Raw genomic sequence first — 18,412 nt, 5'->3', positions numbered from 1 at the left:
TACTTATTTGTGTGTTCTTTCTACTGAGTAACTTAGCAAAAGTCCACTTCTTTTACACCTCTTTGGAATTAGGTGTGTTCCATATATTATTTATGTTTTAGGTACCTTTGCTGTAAATTAATTTTTTTTTTTTTTTTTAGCATGAACAACCTGACTGTAAAAAAGAGATGCATCCTGGAAGCATTCAAGGACAGCTTAAAAGAGCAGAAATGGATTTTTATGATGATTTTAGCGATGATGACATTTTTGACACCTCTGTGAAAAAATGTGACAAAAGAAAGCCTTGCAATGCAAATAACTTGGTAATAAGGGGCCAGCTTTCTTTAATGCAGTGTGGATTCTCTAAGTTGTTGCAGAGCGAAACTGCAGCTATGAAAGGATATAATAATAGTAATTCTCATCATTCAAATTCTGATGATCAAGATATAAGAACAAACACAAATAGTAAGCACAGTGATTTTCAGAAACGTCAAAGTCATGCGCATGGGAGAGCTGCTCACTCACCAGATAGAACTGATAAACAAGACAGGCATAGTACAGACTGGCTTGTTTTATCAGGCTCTGAGGAGGAAGGGGACAGAGAACGGGAGGATCAATGTATTTCAAAGGAAAGTGATGCGGTTGTTGAAACAGAATGGAGTTCTGAAGAGAATGACAATGATCTTTTTCCTAACAAAGTTCCACCATACCAGCAACCAGTTCTTTCTAAAAAAATGGGAATTTTCAGTTCAGCATGTGAAAACTGTAAGGAGATAGCAGATAAAAAGGATGGGTTGCTATTTAAGGGAGGCAGTAGACAATGTGGATTCAGTAGAACAGAGTCAGATTTCAGCAAATTCATGTCTCTTGAAGATTCCAAGAGTGGTAGGAAAGATTTGATGCTGACAAGTGATATAAGTGATGAATCCGATGATATTGAAATCTCTCATGATTCTGAATCAAGGAAGTTAAGAACTTCTAGATGTCCAGAAAGGAAGGAAAGACATTCCCAAAGGAAGGGAGTAAGTAGCTTCTCCAAATCTGCGCTACAGTCAAAGGAGCCTAAGAGAAAAGAAAAGCAAAGTGATTCTCAGCAGGTAGATGAATTTTCATCCTCTGAAGATAACTTACTAGTTGAGAAAATTCATACCAGAAAGCAAAGATCTAAGTTTAAAGGACAGAGAGGCAAAGTTCAGTTTGGGTCTAAAATGCTTCGCCCTCTTCAACATATGCCTGTTGCACACATGAAGTCTATCAGTAATGCTTTGTATAGAACTTCTGCAAGTAAAACTAAATTAGAACCTCAAGAGGAAAAAGTGGAATCAATGGACAAATATTTAGGTAACTAGAAATTCTATTTATTTGATATGAAGTAAAATAGTAGCATTTAATTCATCATTGTAGATAGCTCTAAAGTTACTGGTTTTCTACAAGAAACTAGTGAATGCTCTGCTAAATTGTTTAGCACTGTCTTTCTCTATCTATTTTTACGTACTAGCCTTACTTTCCTGTCTTCAGAGGTGATGGATTGCTTTGTAATATTTTGTTAAACACTGTCCATTGAAAGATGCCAAGACTGAAGATTAATTAAGAAGTTTAAGAATTTATTAAGTATTTTACCTGCAAAACCTTAAGCCTTGACAGTTTCTTTTTGTGTACCTAATTTTTTATTTATATGAATTGGGAGTCAAATACCATGTAGATTTGATTCTGTTAGAGACTTAGCTTTAAACATTTATGTTGCAACCATTAAATAATAGATGCTTTGAAACTTCTCTTTTGTCCATCTGAAAAAAAAAAAATTCTGAAAAGGGAGAAGTATTAGTGACTGGAATCATCAAGTGTAATGATTGTTGTTAATTTCACAGATCTGAGAAACATGGTGCTGAGTAAAGTCGTATCAAATTTTACAGCTTTTACATAAATCTCTTTTGAAATTGAGATTCTCCAGTGCAACTCTATCTTCAGGGTTTTGCCATAAATCTTTCATCTTTCTCCTACTTAATCAGATGGTGTTCAAGAAGTGGCATATATTCATTCAAATCAGAACGTGGTTGGATCCAGCAAGGCTGAGAATCGCTTGAGTCGGTGGGCAGTGCGAGATGTATTTGAGTTGAAACAGTTTTCCCAGCTCCCTGCTAATGTAGCAGTCTGCAGTGCCAAGGTAAAGAGGAATGTTTGGGAAATGTTGTTTTTACTTTTTTATACTTAATTTTCATTTTAAAAAGCTCTAACAAACTGATTTTCTGCTAATGGCCGCCATGAATGATCAAAGCCACTGAGGGTTAGGGAATGAGGCTCAAATGGAGGTCTAATAAATTACTTAAGGGTTTTGGTTGTTTTGTTGTTTGGTTGGTTGGTTGGTTTCTTTTTGGATTGGCCAGCTCTGAAGGAGCTGGTAATTAAGCAACAGATCACACTCTGAGATTGTTCTGAGAGAAAATGTAAAGAGTAAAGATTGTTTGAAATTAAATTCTGTGCCATGTTTTTCTGATTTAAGGCTTGAAAAGAAGGTTAACAAAGATCAAGTTGCCGCAGTACATGCTGGAGTATCTGCAGCATAAAAAGGATAATATAAATCAGTTTGCAGATTTTGTTTTGGGGGGTGGACACATGCAGTTACTGTAATGGGTTATGGTAATAATCATTACTGTCTATGATTAATTTATGAAATATAAAATGAGAATTGAGTGGGAGTGCTGTTTTCCAGCAACCAATACATTTTATGCTTTTTGACATCCATCTTGTTTAGTTGTGTTTGGAATACATACGGATCTGGAACAAATTGCGTATTGTTCTCTACTCTCCCAGGTTTTTTGGTCTTATTGCATAAAGGTTTTCGTCTCTTCTGCTTAACTTATACTATGTTTTTTGACTTGTAATTAAAATTTTCCATGTCCTAGTCTGATTCTTAAGATAAATCTCAAACACACAGTAAGTAATGAGTGAATGTGCAGTCTCATCTTTACAAACATAACAACAATCATTACAGGAAACGGTAGACGAAAGACTGAAGTCTTTCTGTGGTGTTTAACATCCACAGTGGCTGAAAGAGTTTCTTCCAGTGTTGTTGATGCACTGTATTTAATTAAGCCATTAGTAGGGATGCCAAAGAATTTTTGCACTGGGAAGATCAAACCAGATCAACTGGTAGAAGTGAGGCCTTTTCAATTCTAAGACATTTGCATTAGAATGTCCCCTATTAACAGAAAAGTTGGTTAAAAATGCTTGAATACTGTAGAAAGGTCCTTATTTAATGGTAATGGCTGACAACATTAATAACATTGAATATAAATAAAAGAAAACTTTGAAAAGAGTACTTTGAATAAGTGTTTGTTGCTCCATGTTTTTTCAAAACTAGTTTGTGGGAGTAATTTGTTTTGGCCCTGTCACTTGCATCTCATTATTTAGTTTGTGTGACTGCAACTGCTACAAATTAAACACTCTTGATTAGTTTGTCAGTTAGTTTTCCTAAGCTATCTATTTTTCACTCAGAAGCTACAGTAGTATCAATTCTCTCAAGGTCCCAGTAGGAGGAAAAACATAAATAATTATGGAGAATGTTCTCTCTTCCTTTGCTTCCTGTTCTTTCTCTGACATAGAACGGATCTCTTGATGGCTGCATATTCTTATATGTGGGGCTTTAAATTTTTTGTTCTTGGCCTAAAAAACTATCTGCCAAGGCTTCATAGACAGGTTTCATTATATGTTCTACTTAGAATGTTGTTGCTGCTATTTTACTTTGGTCGTTTTTCACTTATTTGCCATCAGTTTAAGATAAAACATTCGCTATCAGAGAAACTAATTGTGTTATAAGGAGAATATTGATTTCAAATGATGCTTAATAAAAATTTTTCAACATATTAAAGTAGCATTATGTGTAGCATTAAAAGCACAAATTAACAGCTTAGATTTTAATAATTATTTTTGGTGAATAAAACTTTGTGGCATTAAATATTGGCATGTTAATTGTAAAATGATAGCTATTGAAAGAAAAACAAAACTTGCCAGCTGAAATTTGTCACTGATTTTGCTTCCTGACTTTGTGTAGCAAAATTCTTTGTGTAGAAATTGTGTAACTGTTTCTGTTCACTCTGTGTATCAATGGCCATTATTTGTATATAAAATTAGTTAGAAGCTTTTTTACATTTTATTTATATTGAAGCTTTATTTGATCATGAAGGCTTTTGAATAATGCCCTGATGATATTTATGTCCCTTTTTAAGCACATTTAATCAATGTGTTATTTGTAAGTAGAAGTGATTAAAAAAATGTATCTGTCATTTCATAGACAGGTACTTTGGTACATAAGTAAAATATCCTTTGTGGTCTTCAGTTCTCCTGTGCCAACTCTGTCTTCCTGCTGTGCAGTTTTGCTTTGTGATCTATCTGTAATAATGCTTTTCTGACTTAATAAAGAAATCACTAGTATGTCAGGGGAAAGGATCCAAGAACACTAAAATAATTCCAACTATTCCATTGGAGTGGGTTGTAAGTTAGGAAATACAGCTCTTGGTTGGAGACTGAAGCATTTTTGTTTCTTGCTTAAATGAATCAAGAGTGACAGGTTTAATAATGGTATAATAATAATAAAATTTTAAAAGTAAATAAGATGACTGCTTGTATGATCATTGATGTTTTGTGAATTTCTTGCTATGGACTAGTAACCTAATGGCATTATGGCTTCATTAAATTCTCACAAACTTTTACATCCTAGGTTAGTTCTTCAGTTTCAAGAACTAATTTATGGAAATGAGGCAAATATGAGTAGCAGCAAAATAAGTTGCTGAAAAGCAATGTAAACCAAGTTGTCTTCCTGGTTTTCTATTTGCAGTTGATAAAAGGAATATTAACTAGGTTTATTAGTCCTACCTTTACTGATGAAACATGGAGACTAATGTTGTCACGTGAGCTGTAGAAACTGCTTAAAATGGGAGCAGACTTAAAAACCTGTGAAGACTCTTCCTTCAAAGTGAGAGAGGTTGCACAGGAAAAAGATACTCGAAAGCCAAGGTAAAAGGGAAGGGAGGCAGGGAGTTTCTCAGGATTGAAGTAACTAATGAATAAGTAACTTCAGAAGGTCTGTGTTAGATATGAACTGTTGGCACTAATGTAATTCAAAGCCAAATCTCTTAACCTTTTAAACTATAGGTTTCAATCAAGTGTAATTTTTTAATCTTGTAGTAAGTAGCCAAACTGTCCATAATGTTACCTGAGCTAGTATTCGTATACCACAGCTACCTTTCCTCTGAAGTAACAGAACATATTATTTTACCCTGCTACTGTTTGGTACCACTAAAGGCTTAAGAAAACAAAATTTTGGTTCTTTCTCTGAGAAGCAGGTCTTGCTACTGTTTCTTACGGTATTGCTGGCTTTGTGCTCCAGGTTCTGTAACAGTCCTGGTACATGACTTTAAGAGTGTGGAAGAGTCTTTAACTCTTTCTCTGTAGGTGGTAGGAAGTGCAATCATACTCTTCAGTTTTGTTTGTTTTAAAAAGATGTGTAAAATAACTGGTTTAGCTGACTGCATGTATAGTACTGAATATTTGTTCAGTGTGAATATCCATAAATTCTATATAACTGTTGAAAATTGTATAAGTAACAGCAATCAGAATGTGAAGCACATCTGCTGTAAAGAGATAATAATACATCATGAGAGCTATCACAATATCACCTATGAAAGGTGTGGGTTTGGGAATATATTTGCCTTATTATATAATAAGTCCATGGGATTGCATTACAGTGGGAGTTCTGTAGCTGTAGGTGAGTTGTAGCAGGGTTTTCAATCAAGTGATATACTGTTGTCTTGTTATAGTGGGAATTTTCATAAACAGTCATCTACAGCAGGAGATGACTTTATTTTGCAAGTATAATCAGGGAGGTACTTAAATTACTGATAATTATTCTTTTCTACATAGCCATATACTTAATATTCTACATTTAAGGGATATCTGGAATTATCTAGTAGAAAGATTTTAACTTAACTACCAATGGTTTCTGAATTGTAAATATTCTCCAGTGTCAGAATATTGTCCATATTCTGACCATTCAGCACAATTCACAATGTCAGATAGATGTAGATTTTGAGAAAACAGTGGGATAATTGTCCCTCAAACAGCTGATGTTTCTGGTAGTGTGGCTCATGTAGAGGGCATCGAAACATCAATATTTAGAGTTACATGGGAGCCTCAGTAATGAAAACAAGCACAGGGATTTTCATTCCATGCGGAGGTGTGGCAGAAAGCTGTTCCTGAGGAAACTTTGGAGAATCACACCAGGCTTCAGTATTGTAAACATCTCCGAGTAGAAAATGAATGTCAGTGCTGTGGCAGATATCAACTCCATAAAAATGACCGAGCACTGGTGTTTGTTGCTTCCTTTTGCATATAATTACAAAATACACTAGATGTGTTATTTCATAGAAGACTAGTGGTAACAATGGCTTTCTGGTCTTCTATGGAGAAATATGAGTGAAGATTATACTAAAAATAAGTCTACTAGAATTAGTTGTTTTTCCTGCATTGTTTTGTGTTGGTTTGGGGCTCATTTAATGATATTGAGTCATCTTTATTCTGTGATGTTTCAATTTGAGTCTTTTGTTTGCACATGTGTGCAAAATCCATTTGCTTTTCGTGACACAGATGAAGATTTCTCTTTTGCCCCATTACTATCTGTTAGGATAGTTCTTTGTTTTGTTTTTCATTTATCTTGTGTAACTATCGAAAGAAGGATTATATTAAAAAAACCTCACCTTTTAAAAACATGTGAAATCAACCTGTTGACTGTAGTGGATGTACAAAACCAAACTGTAATTTTCAGAGCAAACCTACAGGTATTTCAGCCTTTCAGAGCCAAAAAAAAAAAAAAAAAAGAAGTCTTGTGTCTTAAATGGGATATTTGCTAAAAATTATGCTGGCATTGTTAATTTTGGGGAACAAAAATTGAAAGTTTTAGCATTTTCTTTAAGAACTTAATCACCTACTAAGTGTTTTTAGAGATATGAGGGTTTTCAGCATTTTTCAGGTGGGTTCACGATTCCAAAGCAGCCTGGGTGTTTTTCAATGCAGGACCATGTTACTTCATTTTTGGGGTAAATTGCACTGATATTTGTGATTCTTAGCTACCATAAGAAGTAGAAGCCTTTTGAAAGGCAAGATTAAGTGTAGGATACAGGTGCCAGGAATCGCCGGGTGATGAGCCAGGCTGGTGCCCAGTCTCACCTGTGCCCAGTTAGGGCTGGCCCCACTGAGCATGCCCAAGACCTGGGGCCAATAAAAGGTGAGGCTGGGCACCAGCCTGGCTCATCACCCGGCGATTCCTGGCACCTGTATCCTACATTAAATATCTTCTTTTAATGTTTCTCATCTGTTCTGAAGTAAATAACTGCAGTCCTTAATTAATTTCCTAATCTGTTTTAATCGGCAAAAACATACTTTGTGACTTTACGTAAGCCTGGAATAGGCTTTTACTGATTCCTATGAAGCTGAATTTGTGTAGTATTTCTTCAATTGAAATCTTGGGGGTGGTTAAAAGATGATGGAGACCTTAAAAATGGCTTGGAAGGTTTACAAAAAAAGGACAAAAAATGAGATCAGTACATAGAAATTTGAAGTATTGATGTCCCACATTAGAGCTAATTTCCGCTTTTTAATACGTGGAAAATTATTAGTCACAAGAACTTAAACTGTACCTGTTGAATATGTGGAGTCTTTTTTTTTTTTTTTTTTTTCAGTCAACTGCATGTTTTCATCTTAAGTTTACTTAAAGTTTTACTGAAAAGGAATGTACAAAGACAGCCATTCAATTGGGGATTAATCACTATGGCAACAGAAATGTGGTGACTGAAAAGGGGGAGGATGTATTCTCCCCTCAGCTTCCTGCCAGCTGTCATATTCAACCTTTGCAGTATGAATTCAGGCCAAAATATAGACTGTGACCAGCTCTAAGAAACTATATCTGTATTTTTATAAATTTCGTAGAAGAATCACACTGTAAAAGAAGACTTAATCCTCTGAATTGGATGACAGACATTTGGCACTCTTGCCAGTGTTTGACAGAGAAGTAACGGGATGCTTTGTAGTAAAACCTGGATTAATGGTAAACCCCTCTTTATGTTACTGCAGTGTGGTGTAAATGAGAGAACTAAGCATGCTGTCAGCCTAGAGAAAAACATGCCCTTTGTATCTCCAGTGCAGATTTAAGTGCTGTTGAGAATACTGTAAATACAAAAGTTGTGTTATTAAGAACCTCCTCTTTATCCTATTTGTATTACATTGGCATTTTGTACATTATTTAAACAAAGACTTTCCATCAGTTACAGTAACTCCCATTGCAGTGTTTGCACAGCTTTCAGATTCAACAAGTTTAGATGGTTATTTACAAAAAGTAGGCTTTTGGGAGATACCATTCCATTATCCTGCTTTTCTAGCATGGGGAATGCTATTCAGCTTTAAAATAATTATCCACAAATGATTGCCCTGTAATGCTGCTTTATTGAGTTTACAGTTTGCTGTGGAATTAACCATTTCAGTATGGCTTGTGATTTTGCTTGCTTTTGTTTTTTGAACTGCAATGAGTTTGTATGTGGCATTCTGTGAAGCCTGTAGTTGCATATTTATTATGGTGCATGTGAAGGGCTTTTGGTTTTTGCTACGGTTTGATAGAGGGTTGAGAGGGTGAAAAAAGATGGTCAATGTCCCCAGGCTTCTGCTGGAATAAGCAATTACCTTTGCTTTGAATTCTGATACAGGCTGTTTTTCACTTCTCATTCTCAAGAGCAGTAAAGAAAGTGATAGAAAGTGATGTTGCATATAGGAATTCCTGAACAAAAAGAGCAAACAAATAAAAAAACCTGTTCCAATGAGAACTTCTTGCCCTGCTACCTGACTGGGAAATAAGCAGACTCAGAAGCAAATGTAAAATAGAGAGAACACAATCAATTCTCTACTGACTTGGTAGGCGATTCTCCAGTACCAAGCTAAAGGTTAGAGTTTATGGTATGTCCATACATATGGACATATGGTATGTTTCAGTTTATACAAGAAAAAATGCTAGATATGTAGTTATTTCCTTCTGGCTGACACATTATTCTGATGAAATATCCTTATGTTTATTAGCAGGCATAGCTAAATACTGGTCTCAAAGTTGGCACTGTATTTTGGAGATGTAAATTATACCCAGAATAAGTCAAACATTTTTCATAGCTTGAAGAATACTTTGGCTATTCATCTACTGTGATACAAAAAAGTATTAAATACCTTCTGTTTGCAGAGCCAATATCCTGAATGGCTTTGTTCAGTTCAGAAAGTCTGAGTATAAATGTGATTTTATTCTAAAATTTTAAGGTGGTTGGCTTCGTTCTCTAAGGTAGTTGGGATACTGATCATTAGCTATACAATTGCCTTTCATTCTCATTTTCTTACCCATTTTCTCAGAACAATAGATAAAGTCATACTGTGTGAAACTGCTTTTCAATTAAAAAAGTTAAATTCAGAGGGAAAATCAATGTCCACATCAGAAATCATTCTAAAATATTGTAAAATTCAGGCTTATTTCAAACTGGAATGTGTAAGTCACCTTAAGTTCTGAATTACATAGCTTGCTCAGTAGTGTAGCTTCTATAAGTAGAAGAACAATTCTGTTTTATTTAAGTATCAGGTAAAAGTAGAGACATTGTCATTATTTGATTACTTTTTATCTTGACCATACGGATGTCATTTTTAGAGAAGCTACATGAAGTTTTATGTAAACACTATTATACTTTGTCTTCCTTGGCATGCAGAATAATTCTGGAAGAAATTTTTGTTTGACATGTTTGTGGGTAGAAGAGAAAAGGAAACAAGACCAAGAATGAACTGTCAGGTAGTTCATTCAGGGTATGTATTTCCTGACAAATAGAGAAACATAGGTAAAATAAAAATAATATCTAACTGTAGAATACATTCAAGAACACTGTATAGAAAGATCATAGTAATTCATACATATCATAGGCAAGCTACCAGGGGGAAAAAAAAAAAACAACAAAAACATACATATATGTAGAGAAAAAGGAGTAGCTGAAACAATTTAGAGTTGTAATTTGGGTAAATAAAATCACTGTAATGCACTAAGTATCACCTGATCAGAATAACAATCATCCAAACCCCACTGCAGCTCAATACGTATCTGGAAAGTCGTGTGCTTTCTTACAGTTTGAGGGAAGTGGAAAAATGAAGTAGAATATGGCATAAAGGTTTGTCATTTGTTTGCAAGCTGTGTTTTAAAAGAACAGTCACAATTCACCATCTCATGTTTTTGTATGATTTAGGTGACTGCAAGGCAGCTAGAGATTTGAGAAAGCCTTTCTTGTTTGTTTTAGAAATGAAAAAAATCAATGAAATCTTGCAGTGAAAAGTATCATGGATGTCTAGTAGTAGTGGTTTCATGCCTACCTGAACACTGTTGACAGTGTTTCAGCTGTGAGTCAGAGGGGTTTGTTGCAGGCTGTAAGTCAGTATTTGGCAAGATATACTTCCATAGTGATACTTTGGGTAGTCAAGCAGGAAAAAAGAGGAAGGTGTTCAGACATACTACAGCTGTGGCTGAGGAATAATTATGCAAGCATCTTTTCAACTTCAGATTCAGGCTTTTGAGAGCAGCTCATTATTCTCCAAGTCTGCTGACTTGAATTGCCACAAGCATGAGATGGCTTAAAAAAACGTGTATCCTTGAATCTCTTTCTCTTTTTTTCTCTATTCACTTGGTCTCTTACACATTTCCATCTTGCTGCACTTGAAAAGATGAGTATTTTCTCTTCTGCCTTGCTTGAGGGAAGTCATGAGCTTAAGGTGGCCAGTTATCTCAGGTATGTGTGAGGATGCTTCACATGGATTAGCAGTTGTTGCTCCAGAGTGTAGAGACACCTCTTTATGCCTGTTGTAGGAAGAACACATACTGAAATTTTGTACTGTCAAAGATAGAGAAAAATGGTTTTGGTAGGTATATACTATCTTTAAAACTGATGTAACTATGTGGCAGGAGAGAGATTGTCACATGGAGCTAACAGATCCAAGACTTATTGCAGATTCAATATGGAATCTCTTAAGTAGAAGTTACTGCTGCATTGTGGAACTTCAGTTCTTGCTTGATGCTCAGCTGCATGTCTTCATGTTTCTCAAAAAATGTTAAATGTGAACTGGGGTGGGACTCTAAATGTGCAGATGCTAGGAAGTCAAAGAAATAGAAACTCATTATTGATATCCAAAACTTGCTATATACTTCTAAGAATAAGAGGCTTGCATAACAGAAGAAATAGTGGTGGAGGACAGTCTTCTGTGGTAGAAAGATAAAATGTGCTTTTGCTGAAAGCTCCATAGGTTAAATGGAAATGAAAAGCAAAAATAAATGCTTTCTTTGGTGTTATTTTTTCATGTGTAGTAAGAGTCCTTAGATTTATTGAATTCCTTTTAAACTATTTTCTTTATAACTACATAGTAATCCCTCTTCTTTCTCATTTTAATATATGGAAAGTCTCTTTAGAGTAAGTGCAGTAAATGAAGAGAAGATAGGATAATAAACTAAGTGTAACATGAGAAGGAATGCCTGTACTTTTATATGTTATTTTCCCTACTTCGCAGTAATACATCACATTAATTTTATTGTGCTTTCATTAACTTTATTCCTTTGCATTTACTGGGCTATTTTCTATACAGTAATATCACCTTCTATTAAAAGCTTGTCTCTGTGACCCTTTGTCTTGCATATATGCTTTTGAAACTAAATTTCAGAAGCCTAATCAGAAGATATGCAGTGGAATAACTTTTAACACCGTATGTATGTGTGTGATGGTATAATGTTTGGCAAGAAAGCTTTTGGATTTCTAAACTGTGATTCTTAGTTGTCACACAGAAAAACTTGTTCGTGAGATTGAATCTTTTAAGCTTATTTACATTTTAAAGGGAGAGAAAAGCTTGCTATTACTTACGTAGGCGTTGTATGGAATCTTAATTCCAAGAGAAAGAACTTGTGTTGTATTGATGCAATTTGGGGGCTTTTTGACTGTTTCTTCTTTTCCCTGTGTTGAATTGGTTAACATTTTTTCAGTAGTTATGTGGATTAGCCATAAAGTAAAGCCAGACTTGTTATTTGGCAAAACAGATTTTTTTGACAAAAAAAAATTGACTTGTACCTCTTTACTCTCTTTTCTTTTTTTCTGTTGAATCTCTCTAGTCCTGAGGTGTGCTTATGAGCTGATCACTATTCTATTCCAGTTTTCCAGTAATGATTTGAAAGTGCTGTAGTTAGATCTTAAACTGTTAAAATGTTCTTTCAAGACATTTGGCAACACTTGTGCTTACTGAAGTATTTAATTAAGACACATTAAGTTAAACAAAGATAATGCACACTTCCAAATGCAAAGAATACTTCTTGTGTTGAAGGATTTTTGTTTCCTTTATTCTTTTGACCATAACATAGAGTCTGACATTCAATAATGTAAGTGGACTGTTAAATGATCAAGTATCAGAAAAGTAAGAACAAGATGCAGAGGTTCCTGGCTGAATTGTATTAATTTCAGTCTTGCTTTGTAAGAATGCTTTATGCATGTGTTATAGTTGGTAACTCAGATGAGCAAGACCAGTGCTGCAAAGGCAACACAGAATTTAATATACAAGCAAATAATGGGACGGACACACACACACACACACACACACACTCTTTTCGTGCAGAAAGTACTTGGGGAACAGAAAATAGAAAACTGTTGAAAGGAAATGTTTGTCATGAAGTAGATTCAAATTGGTGATTTAGAAGACAAACACTGAGTGAGATACAGAAAGAAATTGGCCACAAGAGGAGAGTAGTACTGGAAGTAAAATTCAGTAGGGACCAAAATAGTGTGGACTGTTGGCAGTTCTGGAACACTGACTGAAGTTTTTACTTTTTTAATGGCAACACAAGTAAAAAGATACATGGAATATTTTCATCTGTGTGTGTAAATCCTATATTTACCTAAATCCTCATCTATATATCTATCAGAATAGCAAAATTCAGGTATGACCCTTAGTGGACATGGAGACATATTAAATAGTTATTTCAGTTTTTCTTAGTTTTAATCACAGAATGTTAATTTTATTGCTGTCATCATACTGTTATTGGGAGAACAGGGTTTTTTATCTTAATTGAGGCTTTTGATTCAGTTTTGTGTAGTGTAATTTTTAGTAGTGCAGTGAAATTTTTATCTTTGGAGTTATGCATTTAGCTTAAAGAATGAAAATTTATGCCTGTGGATCCCTTACTACTAACATTGCTGTGTGCCAGTTTGAGATTACTTGCCAGATTAATGGATTGAGAATAGATGAGAGATCCTAAATCTCAGGAACATTGTGAACAGCCCATGGAAGTAAATGAAGTGAACATAGATCAAATAATAACACACTGGGAAGAAACTTGTAGATCCCACATCCAATTTTAAGCTGCAGATGACCTCAAGTCATGTCACTATGGCACTGAGGGCATCACTTAACAGTTACTCTTTCCCTTGACCTCATTTGGGAAAAAAAAATTGTTTCTGATTTTTCTGCTTTTTCTCCCTGCTCAAACACATTCTTTAATTTTCATATTTCCATTGGCATGCTTTTTCAAATTTTCAGAATTTCTGAAATATAACTAGGATGTAAATAGGGTTATATTTTTTGCAAGATGTTGAATGTCAATATATGATGAGGTGATCTGTAACAGCTGACCTGTTACAGAATTTGATTAAATTGATTTGATTAAAACATTAATCAATGAATTTGATTAAAACATTAGCTTTCTATGACCATTACATTCAAAATTTTAATCTTATCAGTTTGAATCTTATTAGTCTTTTCATGAAAATGTAATGTAAATTTTTCTTTCTGTTCATTTGCAGGTAAGTGCAGTGTTATCTCTTCTGAAAGTATCTAAAATTCTAAAGTAACTAAGAGTTTTGAATATGTGCTGTGCAAAAATTGTGTAACATAGATTAGCAAGCAGGAAACAGTGAATCAAAAAAATCCATTAATGCTAATACAGAAATCCCTCAATTAATTTATCTATTTAAGACTGTAAGCTATTAACATAGGTATTATATTTATATATCATAGAATCATAGAATCATAGAATTGGCTGGGTTGGAAGGGACCTCAGAGATCATCAAGTTCAACCCTTGACCCATTGCTGCAGTTGCTAGACCATGGCACTAAGTACCACATCCAGCCTCTTTTTAAGTATCTCCAGGGACAGAGAGTCCACCGCTTCACTGGGCAGCCCATTCCAATGCTTGATCACCCTCTCTGTAAAGAAATCCTTTCTAATATCTAACCTAAACTTCCCCTGGCACAACTTGAGACCGTGCCCTCTTGTCTTGTTGAAAGTCGTCTGGGAAAAGAGACCAACTCCCACTTGGCTCCAACCTCCTTTCAGGTAGTTGTAGAGAGTGAAATATATATATATATATATATATATATATATATATAGTATAGTTTGGGCTTCTAACTGAGATTTGCGTCTTGTGGGGCAGGTTTAAGTATTTGTGTAATCCATTTATACATTAGAGAACTTGGAGATCTTAATTTAGCCTCACAATTAATGAGTTTGGAAAGATATCCCACCTTATTCTTAGAGAGCCAAGACTGATTTCTTACTCGCTGTCTGTGTCCCTGGAAGTTTGTGACTGAGTAAGGCGTTTACACTAAAGCTCTGAATGCCATTCTTAGCACTCAAATCATTACTAGTTAAGAGTGTCAGAACTGAGCATAATAGTGATCATCACTGTGTCCCAGTCATAGCTGTTTTGACAATTTCAGTGTCTTGTTTTACTAGAAAAATGAAGAAGACCCAGAAGACGACACATCGGAGAACAACATGATTAAGGAAGGGCAAGAAATGTTGATGAACAGTAAGCAGCATCACCTTTATGTTATGCATCCTGTGACACAGAAAACCAAAACAGTACACAGAGCAGGTTCAACCACTTTCTTCGTTGGAAAGACACCCAAAGAGATCCGCAGGTGAGATGGTTTCGGTGACGTGGAAGTAAAATTGTAAGGTTGAAGCAAACTTCCCTCTAGGCAGTTACTTTTGTCTTTGTTTCACCCATACTGAGGGAGTATTGATAGTTTTCTGTGGCAGGGGAACCAATGGGAAGTGTCCACTCACACTACACAAAGAGTGCTATGATTGATTAATAAAATTAGTTGAACCCACAGATAACTTTAACATACTGACTTGGTGTATGATATATTATATGCCTGTGCAGATGTCATCACAGCAGTATTTGTGGTATGTGTACCATGAAGGACTACAATCCAGTGTTTAAGCAAGAGATTTTACAATGTGAGTTTCTGACTGCTGACTGTTTTAGCCCAGCTCTCATCACTTTCACTGGAAGACTGTTAAAACAAAGTTGGACCTTGTATTTATTTTTAATGCAATGCTCAGTATTTTTACTACTTATTTAAGTATGTTGGTTTTCCCCTCATGTTTGGAAGAGCAATAATTTTCATGTCTCCTCATTTTCCCTTTTCCCCCCAGCTATCAGTATTATTCATATGATACTAAAATTCCATTACTACCTAGATAGAAGTTCAATAAAAATATCCAGATGGTGTGTCAAAATAGTGTAAAACTGTAGCTAACTAGGCTAACCTATAGAACTGGGAATTAGTATACATTTTTAATTTAGCCTTGAAAAATAAATAACAAATCACTGTATGAGGGTTGGTATTTAGGTAGTATCTTTGTGTTCTGAATTGGTCATGTTAGTCAGCTGGCCTCAGCAACCCAGCTGTTACTGCTGAACTGCCAGACTTCCTTACTATTACTGGTACTGAAAAAAACAAACAAACAAACAAAACCAAGAACCAAACCAAACAAAAAAAAAATTATTTAAGAGGCAGATGGAGAAGAATGTTTCATCCTAAAAAATACTCAAAACAGTAGTTGTAGTTCTCAATTATTTGCTGAGGTAAAAGATTTCGAAGACAGTGAAGTAATTAAGGATGTTATTCCAAGATCCTAAAGCCATATCTAGCAAGAAGCTGAAGCACATTCACTCTTCAACAGTAAGTCATCTGTTAGCACATTGCTTGCAGTTGTGTTTTTGTAGTACATCTGCTGTGCAGTGGATGAGGATGATGAGATGCCTCAGTTCAGTCTGTGGTAGTTGCAAAGCCGAGTGGGAAGCTGGCTGCAGTCACCTCACACACAGAGGGAGGAGTCCAGCAGTATTTAAGACCAAACAGCATTAAATGTCACTGCCCACTGGAGCCCTCAGACAGGGCAGGCAGCGTGTCTCATATCTGAAAAGCATCAGACCCCCTCTCCAGCCTCCCATTTAGGTTACCTTATCCCAAAACATGGTTAACTTGATTGTGAAGATCTCTTAGACAGAAGTAAATAGTTCATAGCTCACTAGGTAGGACTGCATCAACAGTTCCTGTCTCCTGTGAATGTGTTTATTCAGGTCTTGTTTAGCAAGTCTTTTAAAAGGTGTTGAGAAACTGCTTCATGGTTTTTGGTGTTGTTTGGGTTTTGTGGGTTTTTTTGTTTTTTTCTTTTATTCCAGAAAGCACTGTACCATGTGTCCATGTGCATCCTTCTGAACTCTGGTCCTTTGGTATAGAATCTTACCTATGCTGAAATCTTTGGCTCATAAACTGAGGGAGTCACACTGGAACTGGAGATTCAGAACCCATTTCAATTTTGAGATCATTATGCTTTCTTTTCTTTGAAAATCAAAATAAACTAAACTACAAATAAGGAAATTATTTTTAGCAATTACTTTCTGGGATGTGAGAAGTGTGTGTGTTGAGTGAATTGCTTGAAAGCAGCTTTTATTTCCAGTTAAGGTATCAGTCCATTTTTCCTTCTTGATAATTGCAGGAGACAACTTGAGGAAATGGTATCCCATTTTAATATGGGATCAGTGGAGAAACTGGCAGAATATATTGCAAAAGCAACATCAGAAAAAAGGCAGAAGATGTTGAAGGAATTCTATGTTACCAAGCATCCAGAGATGGAATCGTTCTTCCCAGTTATAATACCGACACAAGCTTCAAGTTACTCTCGGAAAAGAGAGCTGGGTGGGCCACATGTCCAAAAAAGAAAATTTATTCTTAATTTTAGAGCATCTAAGTCTAAATCTTCATCAGCTAACAGTCAGCTTTTGAGTGGAACTGTAGAAACACAGAACCAACAGACCTGTAACAGAGAAGCCGAGCAACTTCACAATGACTCCTATATGCAAGATACATGTATTGATGTAAAATATAAACAATCACCCAGTGTTGCTGCTCAACATATCAAAAGGAAAAAAAGTCAGGCAATCAAGGATTTTATGGCTTCTGGCTCATTAAGCAGTAAATCAGAAATAATTGAGGTGCTGTCCGTAAAAAGTAGTGAAGGACAGCAGAATTCCAAAGGAACACAGCTGCCAAGAAAAAGATCCCTATCTCAGTCAGAAGATAGGGAGAGAAAAGCCCAAACTTGTGAGAAAAAGAGTTTTATGGACTTACTTGGAGATACCTCTATTCTCAATGACCTCTTCAAAAATGATGGAAACAAGCCTACAGAATCACCAAGATTACCTTCAGGACCCGTAGAAAAATCAAAGGACAGACCAAAAGACTTCTGGGACATGTTAAACGAGGACAATGAGGAGAGCCTCAGAAAGCTCACAGACATAGCAGTCATACAGAAGTTATGTGAAAGAGCACCCCATCCTCCAGTGACAGAAGAGAGAGAAGGGTGTGAAAGTTCTCTTTGGAAAAAAAATGAAAATTTTCTGTGGAAAAAATACAGTCCAGATGATTCAGATGTAGCATCCACTACTACATTTTGAAATTCAGTGAAATGAAAGTTTTCTTTGAACTGCACTATAATTTCATTGAAACATTAGATTATGAACAGCTTCAGCAGTATGCAAGGAAATGCCTCCATGAAATTAAAGGCGAAGTGATGAATTTGTGTTTGTCATTATACAGATTTATCAATGTTTTATAGATGTGAATATATATGGAATTACATATGCATAGTGCATATGTGCGCTTTTAATATTGTAAGCTATTATATATTTTTAATTAAACTTTTTAAAACATTCTGAGTGCATGTTCCTTTCTTACATCCTGATTTTATTTCTAGACTTAGCAGTACTGAGTAATTTGTCACCTTTCATTAGGACACCTTCAGCCATCTCAGCAGAATCTGATGGTATTAAAAGTATTTGACAACTTTACTCTACATATTTTCTGAGCTACTAGAGGCTCAGACTTCATGAGATATGGGTGTTGTCTTTGTGTCTAACATCCTTTACATTTTCTTGTTGTTCTTCTTGTTGTGTTCAGTCTCTCTTAGAAGCTGCTGAGCTTCTCGGTTTCTTCAGTATCCTGTAGCAGTGACTTGCAGCTTAGTTTATGTGAAAAATAAACTATTTTT

The 18,412-nt window shown here is 35.4% G+C and overlaps 1 protein-coding gene across 2 annotated transcripts in view; it reads left to right on the top strand.

The window, feature by feature from the left end:
* The window catches only part of ERCC6L2 (ERCC excision repair 6 like 2), a 52,179-nt gene extending 34,268 nt beyond the window's left edge, over positions 1 to 17,911 (top strand). For both annotated transcript variants that reach the window (XM_071731960.1, XM_071731961.1), the window contains exons 16-19: positions 141 to 1,320; positions 1,989 to 2,143; positions 14,801 to 14,988; positions 16,862 to 17,911. In XM_071731960.1, coding sequence (XP_071588061.1) covers positions 141 to 1,320; positions 1,989 to 2,143; positions 14,801 to 14,988; positions 16,862 to 17,819 — 2,481 coding nt within the window. In that variant the 3' untranslated portion in view covers positions 17,820 to 17,911. The remainder of the gene's footprint in view (positions 1 to 140; positions 1,321 to 1,988; positions 2,144 to 14,800; positions 14,989 to 16,861) is intronic.
* Positions 17,912 to 18,412: the final 501 nt, after the last annotated feature.

This window comes from Heliangelus exortis, chromosome Z (assembly GCF_036169615.1).
Source record: "Heliangelus exortis chromosome Z, bHelExo1.hap1, whole genome shotgun sequence".
NCBI classification, from domain to species: Eukaryota; Metazoa; Chordata; class Aves; order Apodiformes; family Trochilidae; genus Heliangelus; species Heliangelus exortis.
This window is presented reverse-complemented; position numbering and strand designations above follow the sequence as displayed.